Source organism: Nicotiana sylvestris, chromosome 5 (genome assembly GCF_000393655.2).
Source record: "Nicotiana sylvestris chromosome 5, ASM39365v2, whole genome shotgun sequence".
NCBI lineage: Eukaryota > Viridiplantae > Streptophyta > Magnoliopsida > Solanales > Solanaceae > Nicotiana > Nicotiana sylvestris.
Genome location: NC_091061.1, coordinates 144805352 through 144828659, shown reverse-complemented (window position 1 = coordinate 144828659; position 23308 = coordinate 144805352). Strand labels below are relative to the sequence as shown.

General features: G+C 38.9%; 1 protein-coding gene across 1 annotated transcript; it reads right to left on the bottom strand.

Annotated features, from left to right (window-relative positions):
- Positions 1-12935: 12935 nt before the first annotated feature.
- LOC138869440 (uncharacterized) lies at positions 12936-22577 on the bottom strand. Its single transcript, XM_070147058.1, has 5 exons — positions 22502-22577; positions 21770-21982; positions 14567-14827; positions 13567-14425; positions 12936-13158 (listed from the first exon to the last, which is right to left on the bottom strand). The coding sequence occupies exons 1-5, from the start codon at positions 22575-22577 to the stop codon at positions 12936-12938; spliced, it is 1632 nt and encodes a 543-aa protein (XP_070003159.1).
- Positions 22578-23308: the final 731 nt, after the last annotated feature.

Below are 23308 nucleotides of genomic sequence, written 5' to 3'. Positions count from 1 at the left end.
TTTTGGGTCGTGACAAGTTGGTATCAGAGCCTAGGTTACTAGATCTCGCGAGTCGTGAGTTGGTTTAGTAGAGTCTCGCGGATCGGTACGGAGACATCTGTATTTATCCTCGAGAGGCTGCAGAACCTTTAGGAAAAACTTCATATTCTTGAATTCTTATCGTGCGTCCTTGATTCAGCTTGAAAAAGTAACTTTTACAATTCCTTCCACGTATTCGTATACGCGAACGAATGCTCAGTATTAGATGTGCCTTGATGGCTTGTAATTCCCCGATCGAAGGGCGAGACGTGGTCATTTTGAGTTTGATGTTAGGCTAGTCTGGAGGACTTGGTGCCGGATCTTTGCCAATGGCTTTAGCACCGAGGTGCTTATTGTGTGAGCAAGTATTTTGAACTTATATGTTCGGTATTGCCTCTATTAGTAGGAATCATGGCTGGATAGCTACGTGACGAGTATGATAGTACTGCGATATGTATCTATATGACTTGGAAATGACGAGGAAGGTCTACTGGATGAGAGATGAACTATAGAGTGTATGATTTCCATTGTGATAGGATGTGTATTCCCAAGTTATGGGTGCGTGAAGGATCTTTTTATGTCTCATATTTGAAGTGAAGTAAATTTCATGTTACGGTATGAGTTTAGACTCAGGAAGATTAAGTGATGGTGTAATGTGTATGGCAGTGGAAAGTATACAAAAATATTAACTAAAGGTAAAGCTAGTGGGTAATTGGCTTATGAGGGGAAGCTATTTGTCATACTAGTTAGATAAGTCTGGGAGCTGAGATCGCTTCTGTAAATGTATTATGACGAAATCGTTAAGTCAAGGAGACCACCTTGAAGGTCTAAAACATTAAAGAAAGAATATGTTCTTACTCGGTTGAATAGCCCAATAATGGAGGATTGAAAGGTATTTTCTATGTGTTATGATTCAAATAGGTGCAACACATGTCCATGTATCAATTTTGATAGTATAATACATGTAATATTGATATTAATGTAATTGATATACGTTGTGATGCTTTGTCAAGTTGTGGATGTGTTGTTAGGATGGTTTTGGTGATTCTCTGGCAGGTGGATAGGCCCAATTAAAAAGGAGACTCTGCCGAAATTTTTGAAAAATTTGGGACTTAGTAAAACTTTGGTCCCCTAGAGAGTAGGCTTAACTATTAGGTGAGTGAATGCAAGAAAACGTGGAAGAGTTAAAATTTTAGATGAATTGTGTTTCCACAAGCTTATGAAGGAGTGAGTTTAACCTCACTATGGTATTATCTCAGTCTGCCACACAGATGCCTCTGTCTTATTTGATCCGGGATCCACCTATTCTTATGTGTCTTCATATTTTGCCCGTCATTTAAGTATGCCCCGGGAGTCTCTTACTTTACCTGTTCATGTGTCTACCCCGGTGGGCGATACTATTGTTGTGGACCATGTGTATCGGTCATGTACTGTGATTATTGGGGGTCTGGAGACCCGAGTTGATCTATTGCTGTTGAGCATGGTAGATTTTGATATTATTCTGGGCATGGATTGGTTATCTCCATATCATGCTATTCTATATTGTCATGCTAAGACAGTTACTTTGGCTATTCCGGGTGTTCCGAGGATCGAGTGGCGTGGCATGACTGATTATGTCTCTAGTAGAGTAATTTCTTTCTTGAAAGCCCAGCGTATGGTTAGGAAGGGTTATCTATCATATCTGGCTTTTGTGCGGGATGTTGGAGCTGAGACTCCTAGTATTGATTCTGTCCCAGTTGTGAGGGACTTTCCTGATGTATTTCCTGCAAACCTGTCGGGCATGCCGCCGGACAGGGATATTGATTTTGGCATTGACTTAGTGCCGGGCACTCAGCCCATTTCTATTCCGCCATATCGTATGGCACCAGCAGAGCTGAAAGAATTGAAGGAGCAGCTTCAGGAACTCCTAGATAAGGGGTTCATTCGGCCTAGCGTGTCCCCGTGGGGTGCACCTGTTTTATTTGTGAAGAAGAAAGATGGCACAATGAGAATGTGCATTGATTATAGGCAGTTGAATAAGGTAACAGTGAAGAACAAGTATCCTTTGCCTCGCATTGATGACTTATTTGATTAGCTTCAGGGAGAGAGGGTATTTTCTAAGATTGATCTTCGTTCGGGCTATCACCAGTTGAAAATCAGGGAGTCGGATATTCCCAAGACTGCCTTCAGGACTAGATATGGTCACTATGAATTTTTGGTTATGTCTTTCGGGCTGACCAATGCCCCAGCAGCGTTCATGCATTTGATGAACAGTGTATTTCAGCCTTATCTGGATGCATTTGTTATTGTATTCATTGATGATATCCTGGTGTACTCGCGTAGCCAGGAGGAGCATGCCCAGCATTTGCGTGTAGTGTTGCAGAGATTGAGAGAGGAGAAGCTTTATGCAAAATTCTCCAAATGTGAATTTTGGCTAAGTTCTGTGACATTTTTGGGACACATAGTGTCCAGCGAGGGTATACAGGTTGATCCAAGGAAGATAGAAGCAGTGCAGAGTTGGTCTAGACCGTCCTCAGTCACAGAGATTCAGAGTTTTCTTGGGCTAGCAGGCTATTATCGCCGATTTGTTCAGGGGTTTCCTTCTATTGCATCGCCTTTGACCAAGTTGACTCAGAAAGGTGCCCCATTTGTATGGTCCGACGAGTGTGAGGAGATCTTTCAGAAGCTCAAGGCACTTCTGACCACAACTCCAGTGTTGGTGTTACCATCAGCTACAGGTTCATACGCGGTATATTGTGATGCTTCCAGAGTTGGGATTGGTTGTGTGCTAATGCAGGAGGGTAGAGTTATTGCTTATGCTTCTCGTCAGTTGAAGCCCCATGAGAAGAACTACCCTGTTCATGATTTGGAGTTGGCTGCTATAGTTCATGCCTTAAAAATTTGGAGGCACTATTTATATGGCGTATCTTGTGAGGTATTCACTGATCATCGCAGTCTTCAGCATTTATTTAAACAAAAAGATCTTAATTTGAGGCAGCGGAGATGGCTTGAGTTACTTAAATACTATGATATTACCATTCTATATCATCCGGGAAAGGCCAATGTAGTGGCCGATACGTTGAGCCGAAAGGCAGTCAGTATGGGGAGTTTGGCTTACATCCTAGTTGGGGAGAGGCCTCTTGCAGTTGATGTTCAGACCTTGGCCAATCAGTTGGTGCGGTTAGATATTTCTGAGCCTAGCCGGGTATTGGCTAGTGTGGTTTCTCGATCTTCCTTATATGATCGCATCAGAGAGCACCAGTATGATGATCCGCATTTGCTTGTCCTTAAGGACAGAGTTCAGCATGATAATGCCAAAGATGTGACTATAGGTGATGATGGCGTATTGAGGATGCAGGGCCGTATTTGTGTGCCCGATGTTGATGGGCTTAGAGATTTGATTCTTGAGGAGGCCCACAGTTTGCGGTATTCCATCCATCAGGGTGCTGCGAAGATATATCAGGACTTGAGACAGCACTACTGGTGGAGGAGAATGAGGAAAGACATTGTGGGATATGTGGCTCGGTGTCTCAACTGTCAGCAGGTGAAATATGAGCATCAGAGACCGGGCGGTTTGCTTCAGCAGATAATTATTCCTGAGTGGAAATGGGAGAGAGTTACTATGGATTTCGTGAGTGGCCTTCCTCGGACTTTGAAGAATTTTGATTCGATTTGGGTCGTTGTGGATAGGCTGACCAAGTCAGCGCATTTCATTCTGGTGTGTACCACATATTCTGCGGAGCGGCTGGCTAGGATCTTTATTCAGGAGATTGTGCGGTTGCATGGTGTTCCAGTTACTATTATTTCGGATAGAGGTACTCAGTTCACTTCTCAGTTTTGGAGGACTTTTCAGCACGAGTTGGGCACTCAGGTGGAGTTGAGTTCAGCATTTCATCCTCAGACGGACGGACAGTCCGAGCGTACTATTCAGATATTGGAGGATATGTTGCGTGCCTGCGTGATTGATTTTGGAGGTTCTTGGGTTGAATTTTTATCACTTACAGAGTTTGCCTACAACAACAGCTATCAGTCCAGTATCCAGATGGCACCGTATGAGGCCTTATATGGGAGGCGGTGTAGAACTCCAGTGGGTTGGTTTGAGCCCGGTGAGGCTAGGTTGTTCGGGACAGATTTGGTCCAGGATGCCTTAGAAAAGGTGAAGGTAATTCAGGAAAGACTTCGCACAACTCAGTCACGTCAGAAGAGTTATGCGGACCGAAAGGTTCGAGATGTGTCATTTATGGAGGGCGAGAAGGTTTTGCTGAAGGTTTCGCCGATGAAGGGTGTTATGAGGTTCGGAAAGAAAGGGAAGTTGAGTCCGCGGTTTATTGGACCATTTGAGATACTTATGAGGATTGGAGAGGTGGCTTACGAGCTTGCTTTGCCGCCTAGATTGTCGGGTGTTCATCCGGTATTCCATGTGTCCATGCTCCGGAAGTACATTGGGGACCCGTCTCATATTTTAGATTTCAGTACAGTACAATTAGATGAAAATTTGACTTATAATGTGGAGCCAGTGGCTATTTTGAGTCGACAGGTTTAAAAATTGAGATCAAAAGATATAGCATCAGTGAAAGTACAGTGGAAAGGTCGGCCCGTGGAGGAGGCTACTTGGGAGACCGAGCAGGAGATGCGGAGCAGGTACCCGCACCTATTTGAAACTCCATGTTCGCTCGAGGACGAGCGTTTGTTTTAGTTGGGGAGAATGTAATGACCCGAACCGTTGTTTCCTGTATTTTCGTCTCGTATTCCCCGTTAAATGCTTATTCATGTTTCAATATGTGTACTTGGTGAATTTGAGTCAATTCGGATCGAGTTTGGTATGAAATGGGACAATTAGTCTCTTTAAGGAAGAATTAGTTTGGAAAAGTCAATCGGACATTGACTGTGAGTTAGAGGGCTCGGAATTGAATTCCGATGATTCGGTTAGTTTCGGGGGATGATTTAAGGCCTAGGAGCGCAATCGGAATTAATTTTGGAGGTCCGGTGAAGAAATTAGCTCATTTTGGCGAAGTTAGTATTTTGGCGATTTCCGGTTGATAGGTGAAATTTTGATCCGACGGTCGGAATGGAATTCCGAGAATTTATGTAGCTTCGTTATGCCATTTTGGATATGTGTGCAAAATTTCAAGTCATTCGGACATATTTTGGTCGAGTTTTTGATCGAATGCTCGTTTTGGAAGTTTTAAAGGAACTTAGACTTGAATTCGATGTAATTCGATAATTTTGGTGTTAGTCGAGGTGTTTTGATAATTGGAACAAGTTTGAATAATATTATAAGATGTATTGGTATTTTTGGTTGAGGTCCCGAGGACCTCGGGATGATTTCGGATGGCTAACGGGAACTTTTGAAGTTGGAAATTTCATAATAGATGAAAGTTGTAAATGAGTGCGCACAAGGCCTCACTTTGAACGATAATATCTCTCATTATATAAGGAGTTTTGTGAGCTAGAACCTATCAAATAAAATCCCTTTGAGTCTAGTTTCCAACGCAACAAACAATTCGTCATTTGGAAGTGTATACAGGAAGTTATGACCATTTCACTGGTCAGGTGTCAGAGCGCGCGAAGTATCGCGCGAAGTCGCGCGTTTCGCGCGTCTGAGGCAGAATGCTCAGCAAAAACGTGCGAACAACGCGCGAACTCGCGCAACTGGAGGGTTTTTAAGTACTCTAAAGACCGGAAATGAGAGGAATTGAGTCATTTCTCAAGCTTAGGGCTTCCTCTATATCCCAATTCGACCAAGGCACCCAATTGCACTCCTAAGGTAAGATTTTTGGAGTATTTTGAGTTGATTACTACTCCCAAACACTTATATTAACATGGATTGATCTTAAAAATCCTTAGATTTTCAAGAAATTCCTTCAAGAACTCAAAGAAGGGTTTTGCAAGATTTCTTCCAAAAGGTAAATCCTACACCTTAGACTCACATATATGGATATATTATGGAAATATGAGTATGAATCAAGTATTACAACTTATTGTATGGTGGTTGGAAGCCATAAATTCCCAATTTAAATACATGAACATGGTAGGGATTTAAAGGTGTTTATTTGATGGAATTTTTGTTGGTTTGGGTGTGAATGGTTGATCACACATGTGATGTTAGGAGTATAAATTGTTAAAGAATAATAGTGTGATGAATTGTTGGTTAATGGTGATAGTTGGAGGAACCAATGATATAGTTAAGAGGTGTAAATATTTATGCCTACAAGATGTTTGATAATATGCCTAAATGACATAATTTATGGGATCTAGTACTAATATTGGCCATATTGAGTGTTGCATTGTAGATTGAAGTTACATAACTGTATGGGATCATTATAGTATCATTAAGGGGCGAATTTCAGATATGTATGGTTAAAACCCCGTCTTTTAGAAATCGAACTTCATCGAGGTTTGTGTGATTTTTGGCAGATTCGTCACACGAGGAGGCCAATTAGAGAGGCAAGGGCATAGCGAGCTAGAGGTGAGTAATGATTTTAAATGATGCACTGAGGGTTTGAAACCCCGGATTGCACAACATACTGCTATGTTGAGATGAGACACGCGTTGTATGACGAGCGCGGGGTCATTTACTATTGGGGATTGTGACTTGGTCCATCCCAGTTGATATTTTTACCGCGTAATTGATAAAGATTTATTGTTTTTCACTATGATTGGGCTTATTGCCATATTTGGGCTTCGTGCCAATTATCTGAAATCTTTTGTGAATTTACATCACTATTTTCCTCACGAATTGAAATATTATTTGAACTCAGTCCAATTGAATTATATTATTTTGTGAACTCAGCTACATTTATACTCAACTCGAGATTTAATGATATTTATAATGTTGTTGAGCTGAGCACTATTGTTTTACTGATGCCCAAGAGGCTTATGATTATTTTCTGGACTGATTGAGGCCGAGGGCCATACGTGAGGATATGTTGAGTGATGTGAGGAGGCTTTCAGGCCTCGAGTGTTATATGAGGAGGCTTTCAGGCCTCGAGTGTTATATGAGGAGGCTTTCAGGCCTCGTGTGTGATGTGTGAAGGCTTTCAGGCCTATTGATATTGCGCTTGGGCTGCAGGAGCCCCTTCGGAGTCTGTACGCACCCCCAGTGAGCGCAGGGTACCCAGGTGAGTTGAGAGTGGGCCCGAGAGGCCGTTGCTTGTGTGTGGTGAGTTGGGAGTGAGCCCGAGGGGCTGATGTTATGTGCTGGTGAGTTGGGAGTGAGCCCAAGGGGCTGATGTTGTGTGTTGGTGAGTTGGGAGAGAGCCCGAGGGGCTGATACTATACTGAGATTTACATATTGAGCCCGAGGGGCAAGCTTTTGATTTATCCTTACTGTGGAAATTATATGTCTTTACTGTTTTAAAAGAAGAATTATCTGATACTCACTATTTTACGGTATAACTGATTTTACTGCTTGGGATAGCATTATATTGTGTCGTTATGAGATTTCATGTTTTCTGTCGTTATTTATTTTTATTACTCACTGGGTCAGAGTACTCACATTACTCCCTGCACCATGTGTGTAGATACAGGCAGAGCTGAGTTCGCTCCTGAGCGCTGATTCTTTCCAGGCCAGGCGGTGACTAGGAGTAACGAGGTAGTTGTTGACGTCTGCAGCCCCGTTTTCTCCCTTATCTTTGTTATTTATGATAATTCCAGACTTTGTAAAATATTAGTAAACTCTGTAGTAGCTCATGACTCGTGACACCCCGATTTCGGGCTGAGTTGGGATAGTTTTCCTTGTTCTATCACGTTTATTTCGCATTTAAGATTATATTGCCCATGATTTAGACTTATTCCTGCTAAGTAATTATAATGAGATGTACTGTTTTGTTGATTGGCTGGCCTTGCCCTCACGAGAGGCGCCATCATGACCGGGTTGGGATTTTGGGTCGTGACAATTATATGGTCATCTACAGGCATATTTGGCTTCCAAAAAGCAAAGTCATACATTTGTTTCAATCGCTAGAGAAGAAGACAACGATAATATTAAGTCTTACAAAAAATTACCAAAGAAAGAAATAATATTTCTCTTAGAAAACTCTGAGATTCAGCGAAAAGATGAACCATGGAAGATATTCCAGAGATATCTGATTAATGGATTATACTACTCGGGTGAATCATATAAAACCCGCACTTATTATAAGACTATTCTAATCAGTACAGGTAGTGCAGAATTCCAGCACTTTTCGGGTTATAACACAAATGAGAACGTTTATAACTTCTCAAAAATCATTATCAAACGGATTATATCTGTTGAAGAATGGGGGATTTCAACAATGAAAGAAAGGCAGATAAGCCTTAATAAATCACCCATGAATTTTACTTATTGGGATTATATCCAAGCATTTGATAGAGTGCTTTATTATAACAATGAGAGGCATAAACATACTTGGTTTATTAAAGTATGTGCAAAAATATTTACAGGACCTATCCCCAACTGGTTCTTAAATTGGTGGTCATACCACGGTCCCACAACGAAAATCCTGCCTGAGCCATTCCTTAAGTTATACAAAGAATAGGCAAAAATTTCACCATTCCTAACCGAGTTATATCACGCAGATCATATCTGTTGCCTAGAAAAAATTGATCAAATTTATTTCTTTATTGAATTCTCTATCCCATGGATTCATAAATGGACTCCTGAATTAGGTTTTACGGAGGAACAAATCCCTTGCTTATACAGGGTATTTTACAACAATTTTTGGGACAAATTGATGAAGAATGATCCCAAAACAAAAATGTTATATGGACAAGAATTATTGGATTCTATTAAAACACAAATCCAAGTATACTCCACTCCACAGAAGAAAATATTTGATGACAGCTCCGTCAAACATATTGCTCGAAGAATCTCTGTTCAAGACGGAGATAAAACCGAATTAGTAAATAAATATCTGGAAGAAGTAAAAAGAAATTTACTTCAAACTTTGAATCAATGTGAAAGATCAGACACATCAATGCACAGTGAAACAAGTGGCGATGATATCGCAGAAGAAGATTCACAGCCGATGCAGCCAGAAATAATATTATCTGACAAAGAGAGAGAAAATGTGGAAAATTTTCTCCAACAAATGAACGATTTAGACAAAAGAAGACTTTGACTAAAGCCGCTGAAGACCCCACGCAACAGTAGATATACTATTCCCAACAGTAGAAACACTGTATAAGGAACCCAGATACGCTATTTTCAACAGTAGAAAAACTGTATAGGGACCCAGATGTGGGACTAAATCTACATCTGGGTCCATATACAGTTTTTCTACTGTTGGGAATAGCGTATTTGGGTCCCTTATACAGTGTTTCTATTGTTGGGAACAGTGTATCTACTGTTGTGTGGGGTCTTCGACGGCTTTAGTCAAAGTCTTCTTTTGTCTAAATCGTTCATTTGTTGGAGGAAATTTTCCACTTTTTCTCTCTCTTTGTCAGATAATATTATTTCTGGTTGCATCGGCGGTGAATCTTCTTCTGCGATATCATCGCCTCTTGTTTTACTGTGCATTGATGTGTCTGATCTTTCACATTGATTCAAAGTTTGAAGTAAATTTCTTTTTACTTCTTCCAGATATTTATTTACTAATTCGGTTTTATCTCCGTCTTGAACAGAGATTCTTCGAGCAATATGTTTGACGGAGCTGTCATCAAATATTTTCTTCTGTGGAGTGGACGAGTATACTTGGATTTGTGTTTTAATAGAATCCAATAATTCTTGTCCATATAACATTTTTGTTTTGGGATCATTCTTCATCAATTTGTCCCAAAAATTATTGCAAAATACCCTGTATAAGCAAGGGATTTGTTCCTCCGTAAAACCTAATTCAGGAGTCCATTTATGAATCCATGGGATAGAGAATTCAATAAAGAAACAAATTTGATCAATTTTTTCTAGGCAACAGATATGATCTGCGTGATATAACTCGGTTAGGAATGGTGAAATTTTTGCCCATTCTTTGTATAACTTAAGGAATGGCTCAGGCAGGATTTTCGTTGTGGGACCGTGGTATGACCACCAATTTAAGAACCAGTTGGGGATAGGTCCTGTAAATATTTTTGCACATACTTTAATAAACCAAGTATGTTTATGCCTCTCATTGTTATAATAAAGCACTCTATCAAATGCTTGGATATAATCCCAATAAGTAAAATTCATGGGTGATTTATTAAGGCTTATCTGCCTTTCTTTCATTGTTGAAATCCCCCATTCTTCAACAGATATAATCTGTTTGATAATGATTTTTGAGAAGTTATAAACGTTCTCATTTGTGTTATAACCCGAAAAGTGCTGGAATTCTGCACTACCTGTACTGATTAGAATAGTCTCATAATAAGTGCGGGTTTTATATGATTCACCCGGGTAGTATAATCCATTAATCAGATATCTCTGGAATATCTTCCATGGTTCATCTTTTCGCTGAATCTCAGAGTTTTCTAGGAGAAATATTATTTCTTTCTTTGGAAATTTTTCGTAAGACTTAATATCATCGTTGTCTTCTTCTCTAGCGATTGAAGCAAATGTATTACTTTGATTTTTGGAAGCCAAATATGCCTGTAGATGAACCATATAATGGATCATCTTCTGGAATATCATCCAGATGTATAGACGGACCTGATGAAGAATCTCCTTTATGAAAATTCTTTGAGTTTATTAAACTCCTTTTTCCTGCTTGTATCACTGGAGAATTTGATGAGGATCTGTATGACGATCCTTGAGAATATGATCTACTAGGGGAAGATCTTCCCCTACCTCTGCCTCCGGTGGCCCATGAAGGGTCCATTCTGCACAAATAACAAGTCAATTTAGAAGTAATAATCCAGCATATCATCCCTAATAATTTTAGTATAGGTATGAATTCCTAACAATTTCATCATGATTATGATTTTCAATCAGGTTATCAACGATATCTTCAATTATCAAATCAATTATGAGACTTTGTAGATCTCGATTTAATCTAACCACTTTCAGGATAGTAATTAACAATTCTTCCTCTAAAAAAGTTGTATAGAAATTCATAATTAATCAAGGTATTCTCGGGATAAGAAATCCGGAAAGGAATTATCAATTCCTTTTTTGTATTGAATTTCAAAATCAAAAGGCGCCAGTTGAGCTTGCCATCTAGCAAATATTAATTTAGATGCATCATGTTTGAAATCTTTGTCAAACATATATTTAACAGATTGAGCATAAGTTTTTATTAAAAACTTTTGATTATATAAATCGTCTTGAAATTTTAAAACACATTTAACAATAGTCAACATTTCATGAGCCACAGTAGCATATTTCTTCTGGGCTTCGGTCCATTTACCAGAGTGAAATCTTATCAGGTATTCACTCTTATTGTTAGGATTCACTTGTTTTAAAATCCCACCGTAGCCAATGTTGGACGCATCAGTCTCAATAATTTTTTGCCATGTAGGATTAGCAAGAGTTAAGCAAGGTAAAGACTTAACACGTTGTTTAATATTTTTGACTAACGTAGTATGTTGGTCAGTCCAAGGCTTCTTATGATCCTTTTTTCAGCCTGTCGTATAGAGGGGCTAGATCACGAGATAAACTTTTGTAGAAAGGAGATATATAATTCAAACTTTCCAAAAATCTTTGTAATTGAGTCCTGTCAGTAATAACATCAGGAAATTTTGAGGCAAAATCAATCGATCTTTGTATCGGGGTAATTTTTCCTTGGCAAATATTATGACCTAAAAATCGAACATTTGTTTGGAATAGACTCATTTTTGGTTTAGAAATTACTAAACCGTTTTGTATTACAATTTTCTTAAAAATATCAAGATGCTTAATATGCATCTCTAATGTTTTAGAAAATACTAATATGTCGTCAATATAAACGATGATAAAATCTAGATAAGAGTTAAAAATATCATTCATAATTTTCTGAAATTCAGAAGGGGCATTTTTTAAACCAAATGGCATGACATTCCATTCATATTGCCCAAATGGAACATTAAAAGCAGTTCTATAAGTATGCTCCTTAAAAATTTGAATTTGCCAATATCCAGATTTTAAATCGAATTTTGAAAATATATTGGCGTCATATAATCTAGATAGCAAGTCCCTTTTATTGGGGATAGGATATCTAATCCATTTTAGATGTTTATTCAATGGTTTATAATTTATAACTAATCTAGGAATACCACGTTCCTTTTCTGCAGCATTATTAACATAAAAGGCAGAACATGACCAAGGAGATTTTGGGGGTTTTATCAAACCCTTTTGTAACAAGCTGTCAATCTCGTTTTTGCAGAATTCGACCAATTCAGCATTCATCTGGCAAGGTCGAAACTTAGTAGGGATATCATCTTCGGAGAAGTTTTCTTCATAAGGAAGAGTTACAATATCCTTTTTTCTATTCCAAAAGGCACTAGGGTGATCGGCGCAGACATCAACAGCCATCTGTTCAGCAATCAATTTAATCTTTTGCTGAACCTTAGCAGATTGTAAAGTATCGAATATATTCATGCTTAATATTTCTGATTGTAATGAATTAACATGCCTTTGTTTCATATTAATCAAGGCTTTAATATCTCTAGTTACGGGATCTGTAACAAAAGAATAACTTATCTCTCTATCTTGATAAGTAGCAGAAAAACCTTGTGCATCTATGTTATTAAAAGGGTAAATAGCATTAATAAAAGGAGTTCCGAGTATAATTGGAGGGTATAACTGGTTTTTACCAAAAAAAGAAATGAGGAATACAAACTCTATTTTGGCAAATACGAGTATTTAGTAATTTATACTCTATATCTAAAGCATGACCAGAAGCAGATTTGACCAAATGAGTGGTCTTTTGAAAATATTTAGTAGGAACAAGACCCTCTTGAATACAACTTACATCTTCTCCACTATCAATCATTGCTACATCAGTTAGAGAGAAAGTATTATCAATCAAGATAGTACATTTAATGTACCACTTATGAGCTGTAACAACCTACATCATTCCTAAAAACATATCAGAATTTTCATTAATCGAATCAATCTGATCAGAAATTTCTTTTCCCTTTTCATTTGACGATTCGGAAATTCCTTTAGCCAAAAAATCAGTTGGAAAATCAGTTAGAGAATTATTTTTCTCAATTTGAGTAATCCGGTGATCACAAATCATTTGATTTTGTTTAAGAGACTTAATATCTTTTTTCAAATTCTCAATTTCAATTTTCAAATCATCAAAAGAAGCATCTCTGCTAGGTGTATTGGACTTATGAAGTCATTTATTAATTTCAGACAAAGAATAAGGCGCAAAATGTTCAAATTCGTTCTTATATTTTTCAAAAGGTTTTGAACTACTAGAACTAGAACTTGCAGCTAGATTAATAATTTTTTCACAAAGTTTTTCATAGATAACTTCCTTTAAAAGTTCTATTACATTTTCAGATGTAATAGTTTTCATATTTAAATCATGAAATTGTGATTGCAATTTATAAAATTCGTCATCATCACAAGTACAAATATCACCTTTGCAAGCAGTGCAAGAAGTATCAACATTTTTATCACTATCAGATAAATCAATTAAATCAACTTCATCTTCAGATTCAGTTTCAGAGTAATAGTCAGATTCTGATCCTGAAGTGTATAACAAGCCATAAACCTTATCGCGTAACTCATCATCGAGTTCTAAGGTTTTCAGCTTTTGAAGCTTGCAATTTGGAGAAATATGACCAAACTTTCCACACTTATAACACTTAATATCAGCGAGATCTCTCTTTGATCTATTCTTCGTAAATCGAGTAGATTTCCGATGCGCTTTTCTAGTATCACGCTCTTCCTTAGACCTATATCTAGACCTCTTTTTCTTATACTGGTTATCAGGGTTAGGATACCTATGATATCTATTTTTCTTCTTCTTCCTACTTTGAGTAGAGGTTCCGGGTAAACCGAACTGGGTACAAAAGTCACCTAATTGAGATTTCTCTTTAAGCTTATCAATCTTAAGCTGTCTAGAAAGCTTTAGCTCATTACACAAGTTTAATCCTTCTTGTGTACACACTCCTATAAGTTTACCATAGGTATAATTACCATACTGAATTTCACCGTAACTACCCCTTAATACTTTTCTTACCCTTTCAGCAAATAAGGAAGGGAGGTCGTCTATAAACTTAGCTTTCCAATGCTCATATTTATTCTTGGGTAGTTCCATAACCCTACTCATAAAAGTATCTTTATACCATCTAAATTCACTAAGGGTCTTACATCTAATCCCATTAAGTAAGGTTCTGATGGTCTCATGATTTGAGGTAAATCTACCATTGAAATGCTCTAAAATTGTAAGGATAAGGGTATACACTGCATCTTCTCTACCCTTAACTAGAGTCATACCTATATTATCAACACCTTCATCTATGGCTATAGCATTAATAACGAAAGCCTTTTCTTCAACAGATAAATAATTATCCCACCAGCCACGAAGTTGGCCAGTAAAGCCTGCAATAATCATTTTGCAAATAGTTCTATCCGTATTTTTAACACTTTTGCAGATAGTCGAATACATAAGCATTCTATGTACGAGAATGGTTAATTGTCTATCAGTTAAACCATCAAGATTCCATTCATAAATTTCGGAACCGCTATAAGACGTATTAGTCTGATTCCAATCGCGTTCCTCAATCAACACATCTTGAGGAGTAGGACGGGGATAATAATAAGTTTGCATCCTTGGTTTGTCAGCATACCTACTATTGGGTTTAACTATACCTTTGAGTTTATTAAACTTTGACCATGTCTCAGTTTTATAATCAGAAACGGTCTCAATTCTATCAGCAAAATTTTTAGATAAATCAATTGGTCTAACATTCAAACCAGAAAGCTTTTTATCGAGGAGTTGTGCTAAGTCATCAAGAGATTTAAATTTAAAATCCTGAATCTCAGGAGGTCTTTGAATATGAGTAAGAATATCTTGATCAACTGTTTTACTACCTGAAGTGGAGGCAATATCAGTTGGTCCTTTCTTAGTACTCATTTCTTTTATTAAAATAGTCAAATCATCAAGTTTTTTATCAAGAGAACCAATATGTTCTCCTAAAATCTTTACATATAAACCCAAATAATTGTTTTGAGAAATCAATTTATTAATTTCTGCGATACTAATAGCTGCAACGTTATCATCAATAAATTTTTGAAAGGCAATGAATGTAATACCAGTATTATTAGGTAAAATAAAGGGGGCCTGAGGAGGATAAATGGCTTTAGTAATATTACCACTCCCATCTTTATAAGATCTTTCTAGTACCTATATAAAAAGAGGCAAATAAGTTGTTATAAACCAAGGAACAAAATACATAATTTGATTATGCAAAGCACAATTTCATAAAATTCTTGAGAAATACTATTCAAATCATCTTTGCTATAAGCATCAAAAAACCACGTTTTAAACTGGCTCCATTTATCACTAAAAAATTCCTTCTGAATATATTTTCATGCCCGAGAATCGGGGCTAAAATCAATTTGGTGTGGAATCATTAAGTACTATTGGGGTCGAAATCCATCTCGGATACAGAAGGAATATCCTTATCTGAAATATTGTCATTGTCCTGAACAATATTTGTTTGAGGGTTAACTTTAACCCTTTCAACCCTTCGACAGGCTTATTACGAACTTTACTAGTAATAGTGTGTAAAGAGGCTGCACGATTGCGAGCTGGACCGTAGACTGGTTCAACAGGAGAAATATGTTGAATAGTAGGTAGAAGTCTATGATTAGAAAACGAATGTCTATTATAAATAGTAGACTTATCATCAAATTGAATACAAATCCTACCATCCGGATTTTGAGTAACATGCGAAAATTCAGTATTCGACAAGTCGTTAGTAATCTGACTTGGGGATATAACGAATTTAAAGTCCAAGTAGTTGGGAAATTAATTTCTTCCCACCTAATAGGTCTCCTAGTGGTGACCTTGGACCTTGCAAAGTTGGTTTCTACCAATATGGTCTGATCTGATGTATCATATAACTTACATCTAGGATTCAAAGTAGATAATAATTTAAAATAAATCCTATAAGACAGACATATAAGTTCAGAACCAGGCGCATAATTATAACCATGCGTTTTCACATTTAAAGTCAAGGCATCAAGAATATTAACATCAGAAAGAGATAGTTGCAGATTAGGTTGAGTATTAAAATATACTGGACCATAGGCCACAGTAGATTCAATCGAACCCATCAGAGACTGTCTGAAGTTCAGATTTCTAGCATCTCTAAGAGCTGCTAAAAAGGCCTCTGGTAATCCTTTGAGGGTTAACGGTTTAAACGCAATTTGAACCATACCAATATGCAGATAATGATAATGATGTTTATATAAATCTATATCGTGTTTGTTTAACAAACGAATAGTCTGTTCAGACGAATTTAATGCCAAAGACTGTTCAGTCATTTTTATCAATTGTTTAGAAGAAAGTTTATCAAACCAACCATAATCATAAATGGTTTTTATAGAAACTTTAGGAATTCCAAAGACCATCTACACCAGGATCAGGGTAGGCGGGCGGTAGTCCGCACGGCCATCCAGATCTAGTTGTTTCAGTACCTTTGAAGGTTGGCGGTAGTCCACGCGCCCAGTAAAGATTCGAAATATACGGGAATTTTATTATAGTTTTAATGACTGTATGAAAGTATCTATCCTAAAAACACATAATTATATATATATATATATATATATATATATATATATATATATAATTTGTATAATTAAGTTATTAAAAAATATGAATTTAAATTATAATTAAAACACATAATTATTAATGATAGTTTAGTGTCACTGGTCCTCAAAATATCAAGCCCTGAAATCATAAATATATATAATTTGTACAATTAAGTTATTAAAAAATATGAATTTACAGTTGACGACATGGACGCGACTATACATCTCGGCCCCCGGACGTTGGATGTATTAGCCCTATAGCCCCAGCATAGATCCGAGTATATATGGGACGGACAGTTGCTTACGTAGACTTTCCGGGCTAGGAGAGTGGATCTATTGTGGGAGTTTTTGAGTCCTCCCCGCGTTCTATATCCCCGCATGGTCTATTACTTGGAGGAGATGGGATTATATAGGATTATTAGGATTGGTCGGATACAGCTCGACTATGCTTTGATCACGGCCTTGATTGAGCGGTGGCGATCGGAGACGCGCACTTTCCATTTGCCCATCGGCGAGGCCACCATCACACTCCAGGACGCTGAGATTTTATATGGCCTGTCCGCTGATGGCTTGTTAGTTTTACTTCCTGCGACCATGAGATATTATTCGCGGCAGGCATATTGGGATATGATGCACATGCTCACGGGTTTCATGCCGGAGGACGAGGCGGTAGCGTCTGGGTCCAGTCGTTTACAGTTGGTCCCCATTAGAGACCACCTGGTGCAGATCCACCATACTATCACCGATGAGTCTGCGGAGGTGGATGTACAACGATATACTAGGCTGTTGTTGCTCCTTCTATTTGGGGGGGTCTTGTTCCCGAACACTTCGGGGAACCTAGTGAGCCTCCGTTTTCTACATCATATTGCCAGGTTCGAGGATACATCTTTGTACAACTGGGGTGGTGTTGTCATCTCATATCTGTACAGGCAGATGTGCCGGTCTTGCATCGACACACAGAGAGACATTGGTGGCTTTCTGCCGCTTCTACAGGTGACAACATATTCAAATAATATGTTCATTAGTTACAATTCTACCTAGTTATAATCTTATACTTTACGTCAACTTTGTATGTTAGGTTTGGGTCTGGGAGCGATTTCTGCAGTTTCAGCCACCTCTACCACAGCTACCGGCTAATGTAGAAATTTCACAACTCCCTCTAGCCTGTAGGTGGGTTATGCGTCGTACTCTTGCACGAGAGTATGATGCCCATCATAATCTCCCTCTCTGCAGGGATGTGTTGGATCTGCTAGAAGACGCACAGGTGAATATCTAACTAAACTTACTTGTTATAGATTAAGTTAGTGTTGTGCATACTAACGGTTTGTGTTCTTATTTGATATTTCATCTGGACGTCGTACAACAATGAGGTGATAGGTACCCTGCCAGCGTATTGCACGTTTGGCCGACATATTTGGAGGGCTTCTGTCCCGCTCATATGCCTCGATATTGTCGAGCACCATGCCTCCGAGCGGGTATTTCATCAGTTTGGCCTGTCGCAACCTATACCGACTCCGCCTGCATGGCATGCTTTACATTATGAGAGGGATGATCGGTCCAGGGCGGACGACACATTTATGGCATGGCTAAACGAGCAGTTGGGTACCTGGGACATGCGAGGGGACTTGACCCCACCTCCGCAACACTTTCCTATTCCATGTTATATGGCATGGTACCGCACTGTTTCCTGACTTTTTATCGGGAACCCAGTTCATCGGGCACACAGGCGGTACGTCCCATACGCCGGGAGACACGAGACCCTGGTATGTTTTCTGTTATTATTAGTTATATAGCTATAATTTAGTGCCAAATATGTAGTTTATATTTTTTACTTTGTGCAGGCGATTGGATTGCATACCTTCTATCATATGGGGCAGCAGATGCAGAGTTATGTCCACGATCCTGTGGCCATGCAGGAGTATAGTCGTCGATTCATGGATGTGGCTGCCCAGATACTGCAGCGAGCCCGATCGGATCAGCGTTTGGCACACGAGGCTGATTATATGGACCCAGCGCAGTACCATCGGGGTCGTGGTATCCCACGAGCTGGTGGTAGCTGACGAGCTGGTGGTGCCGGACGACGTGGTCGTGGGCGGAGAGGAGGTGGTCCCCAGCAAGGGGGCGTTGAGGTTCCTGCTGATGATGTTGCTGCTGATATGGCAGGTGGCATGCATGAGACGGACATGCCGTCTTACAGCCTTGGAATTTATCGCACTCCAATGCCATCGCAGGTGACCCCATCGGGTCAATTATTGATCACGGGCTCAGATATTCAAGGAGTGGATTGGGGTAGATACTTCCCAGGCCCGTCTACCACTGTTGAGGATCGACCGACCCGAAATCTTTATAGTGGGCGCCGACTGAGTTATGGCTCCACATCACATGCGCAGGTATGAGTTTATTAGTATTGAATTTGAATTTGTGTTAACTGTAACTTATTTATTTTCTTTAACTTTATTAATTTCATTTTTAAGGTTTCATGCGATGCAGCGACAAATGACTACATTCAGGATCTAGAGACGATGATGGTAAGACAATATAAATTATTGTGAATTGTTATGTAGTTTTCTATACTAAGTTTCATATTATTATGTAGCCTTCTACTGGAGCTGACAGCACCACCGATACATGTCATCCTGCGCCGCATCCGGCTATAAGGAGACGACTTGATGATGATGATCCTGATAGTGTACCCGGGCGAGAGGGGATGCGCCTCAGGCCAGCGGCTGCATTGAGACACACCCGATGCGGGACACATTGACATGGAGTAAATAATATTTTTGTATACATTAACAATATTATTTAATCGAATATGCGCATTACTTTTTTTAGTTCTCCATTTGTTTGATAGTTTCATAAAATAAAATTTAGTACAACACAAGCACTTAAACTTAACTTCCATTTCAATTAAAATAAAATTTAGTACAACACAAACACTTAAACTTAACTTCCATTTCAATTAAAATAAAATGTAGTACAACACAAGCACTTAAACTTAACTTCTACTTCAATTAAAATAAAATTTATTACAACACACAAGGAAAACATTACTACAGCACAAACACAATCACAAACACAAACATAGCAGGCCAACATAATAAAAATACATGAAATATGAAAAATACACTAAACACATACATGCCAATGTTTAGCCCCGGTTGCTATTTATTCTCCGCTCCAACCACTTAAATCGTTCTTCCAGTTGTTCTTTTTCTTCTTCTACCTCTTTTAGTTTCGCCTTCACCTCCGCAAGTTCCAGTTTATATTTTTTTCCGATCCTTTTGTGCTTCACAATTCCATTGTGTTTTCCATTTTTCTTCTCCCACCTACTTCAGGTTCGCCCTCAAGTCTGCAATAATTCTATTGCTTTCTTTTTCATGTTCCTGTTGTCTTAAACACATATTATGAAGAAACTGTAGTTGTTCTCTGTAACATTCCTGATAACATGGTTCATCAACCCATTCTTGAAAATCACAAATAGGTTCGCCGGGAACCTTGTAAAACTGGTTCATACAGTGCCAGTAGCGGCGTCCAACTTCACCACCTTCCCAACAATTTTGCATCAATCATGCTTTTCCACAGTTGCACTTTGGTGGATGAAGAGGTTGAGCCATTTGTGTAATATTTGCTTTTAGTAAAAAAAAACTTACCTTTAATAAAATATTTGCTTTTAGTAAATTTTGAGCACACAACATAACTACAATGAGCCCGTTATTTATAGGCGAGACAACACCCACATAATGTACTATCTAATGGCGCTATACTTTGCGTGTTAAATATCATGATGTTGACAAGACAACTTTATGTCAGCTGATCAACTTTTTCAGTTCGACAAGACAATACACACATAATGGACTATCTAATGGCGCTATACTTTGCGTGTTAAATATCATGATGTTGACAAGACAACTTTATGTCAGCTGGTCAGCTTTTTCAGTTCGACAAGACAACACACACATAATAAATATACAGATAATTTTATTAAATTATTATTTAAATAGGTAAAATGGGAAAGTACAAATAATAGTTAACAAGCATAATTTTATTTCATAAATCTTGCAACATAGATATAACAACTAATTATTACAACATCAACTCATGGGTAGTTAGGTACACTAGAAGAACACCCACCACGAGCTTGATTAGTTTTGCCACCCAAACCAGCTGAAGGACATTTACGACGGTCGTGTCCTGTTTGCGAGCATATACCACATTTGCGCGCATAAACGGTGTCACTAACATCTATTTGGTTCTGTATACATGTTCTCTTCTACACCTGTCTTTTATGCAAATAGGACTTGTTACACACCATTTTAAATGGTTCCGGAGGCCAATAATGCTCAGCACCCACTGGCTGCAACTGACCACTATATGTGTTTAGGTACTTGGAAACACTATATTGTTGATCAACATAGTTGGTCTCCGCATAACCAACACGTTGAAAACACGTGATGGCATGTGAGCAAGGCATGTGGTAGATGGACCATTTCCCACATGAGCATAACCTTACAGATTCATTTACAGTATGTACATTATTACCCCGATTATTATGGATAGTGGTGCGAACTTCAAAAACACCTCTTTCGTTATCATACTGCAAAAATGAATGCCAATGTGCTCGCCGTCTGTATTTCTCAAATCTCTTCATAGGCACTGGCATAAATTCAACACCCCTCTCCATCAATTCCGTTGCAGCTGCAGACCGTTGAACAAACCTCTTCGCCATCTACTTGAACGACATCCGCACCATGGCTGTGACGGACAATCCTCTTGCCGACTTCAATAACCCGTTGAAGGACTCTGACACATTTGTAGTAAGAATTCCCCATCGCCTGCCACCATCCGCATGCAACGTCCACTTTTCAGGGTCATGTCGCATTAACCAACGATAGGCTGCCTCGTCTTCTTGCCTGATAGAATCCATATGCCTCCGGATTTTATGTTGTTGGTGGTCTGTTGCTGCCATCCACATCAAATCATATAGATCCTTGTTGGGATGTGCCTTCTGGAAATTGGCCTTAAAGTGCCTCACACAGTAACGGTGGTATGTATAAGGTTCTTGCCATGCAGGCAAGTTCTCCACATAACTTAATATACCACCGTGCCGATCAGATATTAGACAAATACCTGAACGCTGTTTGACAACGCGCTCTTTCATGTGGTTCAAAAACAGCGTCCACGTCTCTATGCTTTCATTGGCACAAACAGCAAAAGCTAGAGGAAATATCTGTCCATTAGAATCCACTGCCACAGTTATCAATAGCTTGATATCGTACTTTTCATAGACATGAGTTCCGTCTATGGATATTACTGGCCGGCAATGCGAAAAACCATCAATTGCTGGATTAAACGCTCAGAACACGTAATTGAATATGTATTTTGGTGTTCCCGGACTCTGCTCAAGCTTCCATTCAACAACTGTCCCGGGGTTAAAGTGCTGTAGTCCGGCCATGTACTTTGGCAGAGATGCAAATGACTTATCCCAATTACCGTAGACAATTTCAAACGCTCGTTTGCGCCCGAGAAATGCCTTTCTTTTCGTAATGGTATGGCCATATTCCTGGTGGACCGATGTAATGCACTCTTTGATTGTATACCTTATGGACGCTTCGATGTGCGGAATAAGTACAAGAGAAATCAAGTCAATATCCAAGTTGAAGTGATTCCCGTTGAATGTGTCCATTTCGCATGTGTGGGTGAGAATGTATTTACCCACTTTCCACATACCTGTCTTCTTCTTGGTCATACGCAACATCCAATTACATGGCCAAAACCACCTGCGGCAAACAATCTTGTATACCATCGGACTTGACTCCCGTATCTGCATCTCACGACACTCTTTTACGTTGTGCATTTTACAAGCCCTGCTTAAGCGCGTTTTATCAGCAAAAAACATCCCCTTTGCAAGCACCGTTGGTCTAGGCTCATCCCACATTGCTGTCCGGATTTCATCAAAATCCCTTGTTAGATCTTCCACATCTGGCACGGTTGGCAAGTTATCAATGTAAGGAATCTCCCTTGAATGAAACGACACTTCGGACTCATACACTCTTCGTTTAGGGGGTCTCTCTTCAAATCAGGTCCTTCCTCCTCATCCTGCTCATCACCTTCCTCACGAAAAAAGGTGTCTCGTCTCCGGATTCATCGGCATTGTTATCGTAATCACTGTTCTGTTCCTCACTTTGTGCATCTGCCAGATCCCGATGTAATACGTCATACAATTGAGTGAGTACGAGTGGTTCAACTTGCTCGTTTTCATTGCACAACCAACAAAAATATAAGCTACTGAATTAACAAATGATTTCCATATGGCTATATCACTTCACTTACAAGTCGTAATGTGATGAAATTTCATGATGGGCATTTTCAATTAAGTGATGACTACCGGATGAGCCACTTGTAAAATTCATATCCGGCCGGTATCCCTTATTAAATTTATGAGCGTTAATACAAATTCAATACGCCAAAAATATACATAATTAACACAAATGAAAATTGAAGTTTACCACTCGTCTTGTGAATTATGGAAAGCAGAGTATAAATTATTTTCTCGCTGCTCATTCGCCGACGGTGATAAGTTTAAATCAAGGAAAACTCTTTCATCCGAAACCTGTCCGGCAAAAACTGCTCCATAATAACCACCCGATGATTAGGGGTTATCTCTGC